The sequence below is a fragment of the Talpa occidentalis genome, unplaced genomic scaffold (assembly GCF_014898055.3).
Source record: "Talpa occidentalis isolate TD23 unplaced genomic scaffold, MPIMG_talOcc4v2.1 talOcc4.14, whole genome shotgun sequence".
Taxonomy (NCBI): Eukaryota; Metazoa; Chordata; class Mammalia; order Eulipotyphla; family Talpidae; genus Talpa; species Talpa occidentalis.
This window is the reverse complement of record NW_023601433.1, coordinates 86,853,588-86,864,923: the sequence shown is the minus strand read 5'-3', so window position 1 is coordinate 86,864,923 and position 11,336 is coordinate 86,853,588. Positions and strand designations below refer to the sequence as shown.

The 11,336-nt window shown below is 56.9% G+C and overlaps 1 protein-coding gene across 1 annotated transcript; it reads left to right on the top strand.

Moving 5' to 3' along the window:
* Positions 1 to 6,227: 6,227 nt before the first annotated feature.
* IL31 (interleukin 31) lies at positions 6,228 to 8,116 on the top strand. Its single transcript, XM_037509867.1, has 3 exons — positions 6,228 to 6,243; positions 6,408 to 6,556; positions 7,757 to 8,116. The coding sequence occupies exons 1-3, from the start codon at positions 6,228 to 6,230 to the stop codon at positions 8,114 to 8,116; spliced, it is 525 nt and encodes a 174-aa protein (XP_037365764.1).
* The last annotated feature ends 3,220 nt before the right edge of the window (positions 8,117 to 11,336 follow it).

Sequence of the window (11,336 nt, the reverse complement as noted above, 5' to 3'; positions counted from 1 at the left end):
GGAGCAGAACAGGGGGATCCACTGAAATCCACTGCTGAGGGGAGCAGCGGGGAGACAGGAGAGGTCTGTGCGCCCTGTGGGCCAGCACCTTGGCTGGTGATCGAACTCGTGCTGCAGTGGCTGGCGAGAGCTTGATAGTGCTGAGATCTTACCCCCTGCACCACCAGGGAGACCTGGCTTTGGTCATTTTAAAACTAGGTTCCTTCTCTCTCTATTGTCGGGTTGTAGGAAGTTTTCTGTGTTTTGGACCCTAGCCCCGTCTTCTATATGATTTGCAAATGTTTTCTCTCATTCTGTTGATGCAACTGCGTTTTCACTTTCTTCATGGCATCCTTTGACAAGCAGAAGTTTTTAATTGTGATAAGATGTAATTTATCTATTTTCCCTGTGGCTACTGGTGCTCTGAGCATCCTTTCAAAGATGCCCTTGCGGGCCCCCTTGGTGATGTAGGGGTTAAAGTCTAAGAGCTATCAAGCTATTGCCAACCCCTGTGGCCTGAGTACAATCCCCAGCCAGGGAGCTGAGCCATGTGATACAGCAGACCTCTCCTGTCTCCCCACTGCTCCCCTCGGCAGGGTATTTCAGTCAATCCACCTGTTCTGCTCCCCCCTCTCTTACCCCCACACCTCTGGCCTACACCCCAGTTCTCTTTTTTTAAGATTTATTTATTTGTTTGTTTGTTTGTTTATACAAGCACTGGGTACAGTCAGAAGTGCAGGAGGGTGAGAGAATTCACCAGAGCCAGAGGGGAGAGCAGAGCAGGCAGACTGAGGAAGTACACTGCTGAGGGGAGCAGCGGGCGGCAGGAGAGGTCTGCGCGCCATGTGGGACCCTCGCCGGCAGCCGGGGATCGAACCAGCGCTGCAGAGGCTGCGGGCAGCTTCCCAGCCCAGCGCTCAACCGCTGCGCCACCAGGGGAGGCCCTACACCCCAGTTCTTATATGCATAAATAAATGAAAAAATAAATCTTTAAAAATAAATAAAGATGCCCTTTACTAATCCTCTGTTAGATTTGTGACTGGCAAATGTTTTTCTGCCAATCTAGCTTGTCTTTTCATCATCTTAACAGTGTCTTTAGAAGAGCAAAATGTTCTTTGAGAAAGTCCAATTTATTGATTGTGATCTTGCCCCAAACAGCCACTGTGGAGACATTTGTCGCTCATTTTGAGTCTCTTGTATCAGAACATCTTTTGACTGTCATATCAGCACATCTTTACTATATTAGAAAAATTCTCCAAAACTGCAAAGTAAGGTAGACAGACTATGTTCACTCAAAGGATGAACTAATTCTCTATCATTTGTATCATGGCATTAACAAATCACAGAGATGGGGGTGACTTCTGATTAACGAAGCAGCGGGTGGGGATGCGCAGCGAGGCTATCTGGGGAGGGGGACGGGAGTCCTGTTTGGACAAGTTGAGACAGGGATGTCCGAGCAGCCCTCGCCCTGACGTCAGCTCAGCCAGTGACAGGGCGAGGGCAGGCCTGCGTGGTCTTAGAGCCCAAGAGGCAAACAGGAGGAACAGGGGAACCCCCTCGGTCCTGATTCCTGCTCCCCTGCCAGTTGCTGCTGTCTCTTTCCTCTTCGGATTAGGGTTTCTTGACAGAGTGGTCTCGGCGCACTTCCCTGGCGGCCCCAAGGTGGTCCTCAGCCGCAGCCATGCGCTCAGACTCCCCTAGTGAAGCCCCTGGTGACCCCGGTCAGCCATTATCTTGTTTGACCTCTTGTGGCTTATGGTGGTGCCATCATTTCCTCCTTGAAACCGCTTTTCATTGTTCCATGACTACGCGCTTCCTCCTGGCCTTGCTTTCCTCTGAGAGCCTCCTGGAGGTGTGTCTGTCCCTGCGCCTGACTCAGTCTTCTGCGGGTCAGCTCTCACAGCTCAGGATTTGGAGTCACATGTACAGCAGCACCCCAACTTATGTCTAGTTCCTCAATCTGTTACAGGGAGAGGGGCACCCCAGAGGCCCCACACCTGCCTGCTCTAAATGGGTTCTGCCGTCCACAGCATCAACACAAAACATATGAGACCGTAATGGGAAGGAACTTTCATACAATTAGTGAGCAACACAGGAAAGGCAAAGATATAGTTTCTAAGCCAAGCACCCAAAGTTACCCGTCCCCTCATGGGTGAAAGTGCACCCAAATGGGACTGGCCCAGAGCAGGCCCGAAAGCCTGCCAGGAGTCTAAAGCACCCTCCAGGGGGGACCCACAGAAAAGGATCAGAAACAACCAGACAAGCCTGGGAGAAAAAGAGCAAAATCAAAACCAAGACAAAAACCGCCACTGTCACCTCCCCACGCATCTCTCACCCGCGTCTGTGTCACCCAGTCCACGACCACAAGGCAGTGCAGTTTCTTCACGTGTCTCTTGGCTCCGCGTGCCTCCCCCAGGGCTCCTTCTGACTCCATCCTGCTTCCTCCTTCCTCAGTCTCCTCTGCAGCTTCTCCTCTCCCTGCTCAGCTCCGCCCTCCCTGTGGGTGGGGCAGGAAGCCCGAAACTCCCCCCTTCCTGGGGACCACCCTGTCACACCTCGAGCCCCACATGCAAATGCCCGTGACCCACATCCATCTCTGCTGGGGAGTCCCAGCAGAGTCCCACGTCCCATGTCAAAACCGGATTCGCCACCTCACCCGTGTTCCCTGACCCCTTCAATTTGTCGCAACACCGTCTACCCAACTGCTCAAACCCGAACCCTGGATGCCTCCTCCACCCCTCTCTGCCCACTGTGCCCAGGCGATCAGCATCTGCGGGTTCTAGCTCCCGAGGCCTTCTCCACTCCGCCCTGTCTTCCACCCTCTCACACGATCCCCGGGCTCAGGCCTTGGCCCTGGTAGGGCTGCAGGCACAGGCGCCCACTAGGCAGCCGGGCATCTGCCCCTGGGATTTGAAGGCGAGAGGCGTCCGTGTGGGGAATCCAGCTGACGGCTGGCTCCTTGGAGACAAGTCCCCTAAAGGGCCAGGCAGGGAGGGTTTTCAGCCCAAGCAAGCACTGACAGTGGGGCGAAGTATATCGGGACGACGCTATCATGGGAAGAGGGAAAAGGAGGATGCGGCTGGCACTGTCACACGCACGTTGCTGGCGAGCACACGGAAGGCTGGAACGAAGCCAGTACGTCTGGCAACAAGACCACCGGGGGCCGTCTTGGTTCTCCATCACTCGCTGCTCTCACAAACAGCAACAAAGCCGTTTAAAACCACGAAGGTGCTGTCCGATGTCTCCATGGGTCCATCCAGCGCGGGGAGACGGGGTTTTCTGCTCGGGGTCTGACGGGGCTGAAGTCAAGGTGTCAGCTGGGCTGCGGTTCCCATCTGGGGCCCAGGATCCTCTTCTACCCTCACCGACTGTTGGCCAAATTCATCTCCGTTCTATGTCCCGTGGCTGCCTCCACCCTCAGCCAACACTGGAGCCGCGTCTTTCCCCTGCTTTCAAACTCGGACTTCTGCCCTCCATTTTTTTTAAGGCCTGATGTGATCACATTGGACCCACCTGGTAATCAACCTAGTTTATTAATAACCTTAATTAAACCTGCCAAGAAGAGCTAAAAAGATACTTCTTCAACGAGGAAATGCAAATGGCCAAGAGGCATATGAAAAAATGCTCAACAGCACTTATAATCAGGGAAATGCAAATCAAACCACACTGAGATACCATCTCACACCAGTGAGAATGACCCAAAAGCTGGCAACAACAAATGCTGACAAGGATGTGGAGAAAATGGAACCCTCTTCCACTGCTGCTGGGAATGCAAACTGGTCCAGCCACTCTGGAAAGCTGTGTGGAGGACCCTCAAATTGCTAAAAATGAGCTACCATAGGACCCAGCAAGTCCAGTCTTAGGAATTTACCCAAAGGACACAAAAACATTAATTCAAAAGGAAACCCGCACTCCTGAGTTTTTTGCAGCACTATTTACAACAGACAAGATATAGAAACAAACAAAAAGCAGAGGACTGGTTCAAGAAGATGTGGTGTATTTACACAGTGGAATACTACTCAGCCATCAAAAAGATAAACTCATGCCATTTGCAGCAACATGGATGGAGCTGGAAGGGATGATGCTGAGTGAAATGTCATAAAGAAAAAGAAAAATATTGGATGGCTTCACTTATAGGAGGAACACAGGGGAGCCAAGTAAGGGATCAGGAGAAAAAAAGACAAAACTAGCAGGCAGCTGTCAATCAGAGACACTCGGCAGGGAAGGGGGAGGGAGGGGGGGGTCAAAAAGGAGAGAGAAGAGCCCAAGAGACTGTGGAGAAGGCTCACGGGTGATGTGGTGGCAGGAATTTTATGGGGACTCCACCTGAAGGAAGAAATCAGTGTACAAAAATGAACAACGATGTAAAAAAACTAAACTAAAATAAACACACCTGTCAAGCCCCCTTGTCTATGGAATGGACACAATTCCACAGAACCCGGAGAAAACAGCAGAGCAAGTTCTGCCTACTGGGACCCTGAGCGAGTGTGGAAGAGGAACCTGCTGTCTCTTCTGTGGAGGATTTTGGGTTCTGCCAAACACGCAGGCCTGACCCTACCCCTGAGCTCCTGACTCCCAGCCAGCAGCTGACCCGACATCAAACACATGCTCGTTGGCATTTCAACCTCAACTCTCTCCCAACGGGACTCTTGGTTTCTCCTCTCCCGACGCCCTGTTCCCTCACTGCATATCCGCCACCCATCTGGATGCTTCATCAAAATCCCAGGAGACATCCCTGACTCCTCCCTGAGGCACCTCCACACCACTTGTCGGCCAGTCCTGTCCACGCCATCTCCCTCCGCCCCTCCCTGGCCCCAGTCATCGTCAGCTTCACCTCAGCTGTTGTCCACCAGGCAGCTGGAATTAAGGCCTGGAATCTGAAGAGACAGTAGAGTGAGTAACACAGGCCGAGTTTGGGGCTGGCAGACATGTCCGTTCAAGCAGGAAGGTGATTCAGCCTGAAAAAGGCACCATCACAGGGGCAAGCGGGGTCGGGATGACATTGTGAGGAAAAGAGGAAAAAGCACCGTGAGCTGAGCGCCTGGGCCGCTGCGAACTCCTGGTCGGCCCTCGGCTCCCATCTTGGATTCCCACGATCCATTCTCCACTCAGGACCCGCCTTGCCCTCCCTCGTGAAAGCAACCAGGTCCACGCCCTCCACCTGCAGCCACCCCTCGCCGTCTTGTGAGGCCCTTGACCCTGGCTCTGCTACCACCCTCAGACTCCCCTCCTGCCCCCTTCACTCCAGCTGCCAGGACCGGCTGTCCCCTCCTGGCCACATCAAGCTCATTTCGCCCAAGGACTTCTGCACAGGGGTCCCCGCTTCTCGGTGGTCTGCCTTCTCCCCTAAATGTCACCTCCTCGTGTTTTCCTGAGCACCTGACTCAACGTAGCTCGCCTGTCACTGTCCCTGCCCTGGCCTTGCTTTATTTTTATGACTCTTGTGGCCCGCGACGTGGTGACCAATGCGGCCGCTAGCCTGCCCCGTGCCGCGGGAATGCCAGCTCCGGAGGGCCGGCAGCAGGTCTCACTCCTTGGCCTCTACTCCTGAGACCCTAGAATGGGTCATTGTGGGCAGCCGGAATCCCAATAAGTGGTTTCGATAAATAACGCCTGAGCAGACTCTGGCGCGAGGCCTCGCAGACGCAGATGCAGTTGAGAGTTCAATGATGTTCGAGATGGAGCCGAGCGGAGATAAGGCCTTTGACTCACCACATCCACGGTGCTTATCAGCGCTGTCCCCACGCGGCATGGGCATGCTTCAGAAATTTCCAAAGATAATACATTTTGCAAACCTCATGCCAACTTTACGCCTACGCTCACGCACTGTGACCCCCCACCCCAGAAATTCCCTGTGGGGCGCTGACCCTCAGCTCCTGTAAGTCACGGGGGGTTGGTGGTTGTGTCTGCGAACCCCGCGCTTCAAAATTTCTTTCGGTCAAATCAACAAGCTCTTTCCAAGAAGAAATGATAAAGCTGTGTGTGTCTTCCTGTGTGTGCCTCTACTGAGTCAGGCCTCTGCCCGGCTTGAGGGTAACCTCAGCATTTCCTTCCAACCCTTTCACCCAGCCTTGGGTGGAAGAATTTTGAAAGTGCTTTCTGGAGAAAAGCTGAGCAATGGTTTGCCATGGGCGGGGCTTGGATTGTTGCTCTCCCTCACATCTGGCCCCTTATATACCTCCCGACACCATGGCGAGCACACCTGGCTCGGGAAGCTGCCGCCGAGGGAGGCCCTGCCGCGCCCCACCATGGCCTCCCGCACAGGTACCTGGCGTCCTGCCACCTGCTGCTGCTGGGGCATCATCTTGTCTCCTCAGACAGAGGAAGGCTCTGGAGGGGCTGAGCCCGCCAGGCGCTCCACGGCAGCTCACGTGATGGCAGCTGGGGTGCGGGCCCCCGGCCTTACTGCCTCTTCTCTCTCTCTCCAGGATCTGCCAGGCTCACCCTGTTCCTGCTGTGCTGCACGGGAACCTGGCTGGCGTCCCACCTGACATCCATCCATGAGCCTCCAGCAGCGGACCGGCGGAAGATAATCTCGATGTTAGAGAAGCTGTCTTGGAAACTCCTGGAGGGCTACGTGAGTGCCCTAGAGATTTCTTTCCCAAACTCTCTCTTTCAAATGCCTTCCTCTGCCCCTGGGAGCAGCTACTCTTTTCAGAGCTGAAGCTCGGACTGTGGTAGCCCGCAAGGGGGCTCGGAGCAGGCTGCAACGGGAAGCTCGTGGACACAGGAGTCAGAGGCAGAGATTGGCGCAGACGGACCAGAGCGCCGCGGCCTGTAGATAACACTAGCAGATCTGCGCAGAGCGGCCTGCTCGTCCCCAGCGCTCTAGGTCACAGCAATGGTACATGAGTCACCCCGAGGGCCCGCACATCCCTGGGTGGGCCGACTCGTCCCTCCAGTCACCCGCGGGGGCAAGGAAGGCCTGGCCGGGCTGTCGAGCACGTCCCGGCGAACGCAGGATGTTCCGCTCCTGGCGTCTCCCGCCACGGGAAGCAGGGGGCGCATCAGGTGTCTGCTTCCTGCTCGATGTGTTTAGTCAGGACCCAGCCTGCCTCAGCAGGGCAGAGCCGGCCCGTCAGGAGGAAGGTGTGTGGCTGGGGAGATGGAGGTCCTCTTCCCTCTTCTCAGAAGCTCTGAGGTCACGCTGAGCAAACAAGCCAATACCCAAACGTGGGAACAATTTGTGAAACTGCTCTCGCCCTTCCCTTCCACTTGGCACTTAAACCTCAGCCTGGACGTCCAGACACCACAGCAGAGCTGGTTGTCCGCGCGAGCGTGTGGCGGGCCCAGCGGCCGGTGCTTGCTCCTGGAGAGGCAGGAGGAGAGGGCGTGGCCTGGAGTCCTTGGACTCACGCTCCCGGCACCTGCAGCCCCGAGACCCCTCGCCCCGCATGAGCAGGGGATGGGCGGGAACAGGGTCACTAAGAGCCCGGAGAGGCGTGAAAACCCAGGTGTTCTCCTGCCCCACCGCCCTGGACCCCTGAGGGCAGGTTCTGGCTGTGAGGCCTCAGCCAGAGGGGTCAGGGGGCTGGGGCAGGGGTATCGGCTCAGGGTCGGACCCCGAGGTCTCCCACTTGATCTGGGACCAGCTCGGCCCACCGGCTGGGCTCGCGTTTCTCGTGGGAGACACTCTCGGCCTTACAGGGGTGGGTGAGCCGGCGAGGGGACGCCTGGCCAGCCGGGCACCAGAGCCGTCCAGACCCGAGCCGCTGGGTCTGCAGCTATGCCCGCCCGCCCAGGCCCGCCCAGCGCTCACCCTCTGCTCTTCCCGCAGCTGGCGAAGGAGAAGGGAGTGCAGGAAACCAAACGCTACTCGCTGCCCTGCTCCACGGCGCCCTCCCAGCCAGCAGACCTCGTCAACAGCTCGGCCATCATGCCCTATTTCCAGGCCATCAAGCCACTACTCCCCGACCTTGCTGAGGGGGGCACAGAACCGCCACTCAGCCGTCTTGTTGATGAGATCATAGAACAGCTTGACAAGCTCAAAGCCCCACACGAACCAGAAACAACTGTCGCTCTGCCCCCAGGAAACTTCCAGCAGAAAAGTTTCATCGTAACCATTTTAAAACGGTTCTTGAAGTGCATGCAAGTTAAGTCTGCATTGCTGAACCCTGGGACCCAGAGGGTCATGTAAGGCTCTGGCGGAACCTACCCCTTTCGGAATGGCGGCAACACAGGAAGCCAGAAAACAAGACCGCCCCCGCCTGCCGAGAGCTCTGCTGCGAGCTCCTGAGTAGAAACGTCTATTGAACAATCTCCAGTGAGTCCCCACCTGGGTCAGCTCCAGGAGGACCAAGATGCAAATGTGCGAATTAACCTGGAAAAGATTTCAAGGTGTGCCACTGGGCGCCGTCCTGGAATGCACAGCACGCTCTCCCGCGCAGGTTGAGCCCACTCGCACGCCCTCGTGGGGGTGGGGGGGGCACCGTATTTATTTATTAATATTTATTGTGTTGAGAGTTGTTAATGCTCCTGGAGGAATCTATTTAATAAATTATGTTGGGTTGTTTTCATGATCTGTTTTGGATTTTGTGAGGTGGTTAAAGGGCGTGACGGGAGCCCAGGGTGTGTGGTGCGCGGCCGGGGAAGCGGGGACACGCTGGGGGACAGAAGCCCCTTTGGGGTGGCTGCCACGTCTCCTCCTTGGACAAACAGCTCTGACAGCCACGGCCACACTCAGGGCATCCTCTCGATGCCAGGCCACACAGGGGCAGTTGGTCCTCCTCTCGGGGGAACTGAGGCAGGAAGCAGCCCCCCGCCGGGCAGGGCGACTCAGCCAGGCTCCAGGAACCTCCACGCGCCCTCCCTCCATCCCTGGTGGTGAGTGGGCAGTGAGGCACTCGGTGTCCCACCTGGCATGGAAATCACTGCGTGTCTGCCCTGAGTTGCCCCTGGAGCTCCAGTGCTGTCCTGTCACTTCAGCAGCCGCTTCTTTGTAGCCAGGGCCAAAGGTTTCATCCTCCGAGTGAATGTTGAGTCCCAAGTTGTGAAGGTACCAGAGATAAACTGGAGAGTGGCTCTCACAGCGCGGTCTCCGGGCCAGCACAGCACTGTCAGCGCCATGTTGGAAAGCAAGTCGTGGGGCCCCACCTAGACCTAGTGAGTCAGACATTTAGGGGTGCAGCCAGCAATCTGTTCAATTGAGGCCTCCAGGCGATTCTGAAGCAGCACCCACAGCTTCATCTTATTTGGGGGGAAGGCAGTGTGATGTGTGCAGGTTCACACATGGGGGAAACAAGGCAGGGGTTGGGGGTGTAGGGGCAGGATGGTGCAGAGCAGGTTCTGTGTGATCCGGCAGACGGGTAAAGGAGAGTCCTGGAGCCCTCGGTGGCTTTCTCGGGCTTTTATTGAGCTGTGACATGTAGTGTGGCAAACAGGTACAGGGCAGGCAGGGGTGCGGGGGCGGGGGGTGGCAGGAGGCCAGCAGGCCTCCAAGCCCTGGGCAAGCCTTCCCTCCGGGCTTCTCTCTCTCTTCTGGCTTTCTTCCTCCCCTTCTCTCTCCAGCCTCTCTCTTGCTTCTTCTCTTGGTGACTCTGTCAATACTCCTCCCAGGGCCACGGAAGGAGGCAAGGCAGCTTACAGCAGTGTAGCAGCTGCAGGTGCCCATCAGGCGGGGCCGTCCGAACGGTGGGAGGGCAGGAAAGCCTGAAAACCATTTACCCTACGTCAAGCTTCTCTTACAATAACACCTATTATTGTAGGAAAATATTACAGAAAACTCATCCAAAAAGTGGGAAAGAAGCAAAACAGATAACCACGGTCCCTCCAAAGAGCACACACCAGCGACCCAGGGCTGAAAACAAACGAATGGAGGAAGGAGGGAGGCGGACAGCGAACCCTCCCGCGGGGGGTGCGGCTTCCCGGGAATCCGAGTGTGTGAGCCTGGCACTAGTATCATGACATGCCCTGTGATCAAAACACTCGAAAATAACGCCTTTTAAAATCCAGAGTCACCAGGGCCTCCCCGGTGGCGCAGCGGTTGAGCGCTGGGTTGCGAAGCTGCCCGTGGCCTCTGCGGCGCCGGTTCGATCCCCGGCTGCTCCCCGGCCACAGGAGGAGGGTCCCACATGGCGTGCAGACCTCTCCTGCCGCCCGCTGCTCCCCTCAGCAGTGTGCTTCGGTCCTTCTGCCTGCTCTGCTCCCCGCTCTGGCTCTGGTGAATTCTCTCACCCTCTCGCGCTTCTGACTGTACCCAGTGCATGTATAAACAAAAAAAAAACAAAACAAACAAACCAGCAAACAAATAAATAAAGCATGCCTCTAAAAAAAAAAAAAAAAAAAAAAAAAAAAAAATCCAGAGTCACCAACTCACAGTGGACAGGAACGAGGCCCGGTGGCCGCGTAACGGTCAGGCAGGCTGGACAGTGCCGGCGGGGGGCGGGGGGGCCCTCAGGGAAGCCAGGGCTGGGGGGGCCCTCAGGGAAGCTGGGGCATGGGGAGCCCTCAGGGAAGCCGGGGTGGGGAGCCCTCAGGGAAGCTGGGGCATGGGGGGCCCTCAGGGAAGCCAGGGCGGGGGCCCTCAGGGAAGCTGGGGCGTGGGGGGTGCCCTCAGGGAAGCTGGGGTGGGGAGCCCTCAGGGAAGCTGGGGTGGGGGGGCCTCAGAGGCCAGGGTCTGCGCGGCCACAGAAGCACCTAGGCAGCAGAGACGCCGGCGACGGGGGTCTGCAGTGTCTGTAATTTTCCTGTGCCTAAAATTATTTCAAAATAAAGCATTTTTTAAAAATACAGGCCCTCCGCGACTCTAGCTGCCCGGTGCACAGGCCGAGGTTTCCATCCCCGCGGAAAGTTCTAGGCTCGGCTCTGCGCTCAGGGTCGGGGCCGCCCAGGGGCCGTGGCTCGCAGGACGGGCTAGGCCGCGAGCCGGCCCGGCCTAGCCCGGCCGGCCGCCACAGGCCGCAGTCCACAGGCTCGCGGGCCAGGCCGGGATCTCACCAGACCTGCCGGCCGCCGGGCCTTTCTCCTTCATGAAAGCCACAGCTCTGGAGATGACTCACCCCGCGGGGCTCCACGGGGCCTTCTGACGAAAACCGCCCGCTGCTCTTGCAGGGGAGGAAGCCTGCTCTTGAGGGGTTTGCTTTCTCCTCTCCTCCTTCAGCGCCTCCACCTACAGCTTCTGCCATGAAGCCGGGTGGGCCCCACTGGAGCGTGGGCCTCGGGCCCGCGGCTGCCTTGGAATTCGACATGACTTCAGAACCAGGGGCCTTCACTTTCGTTTTGCATCGGGCCCTGCAAAAGATGCGGCTGGTGCCATGGGGGACGGAGAGGGTGGGTGGGAAATGCAGATTCCTGGGTTTCACACCAAGATCCTGATTGCAGGTCTGGGCTAGGCCCTAGAATCAGTGTTTCAAACAGTT

Bases quoted from the DNA above. Each gene is read 5' to 3' on its own strand.
- IL31 (XM_037509867.1), top strand. The intron at 6,557-7,756 runs GTGAGTGCCCTA...CTCTTCCCGCAG, and splicing joins GGAAACTCCTGGAGGGCTAC to CTGGCGAAGGAGAAGGGAGT.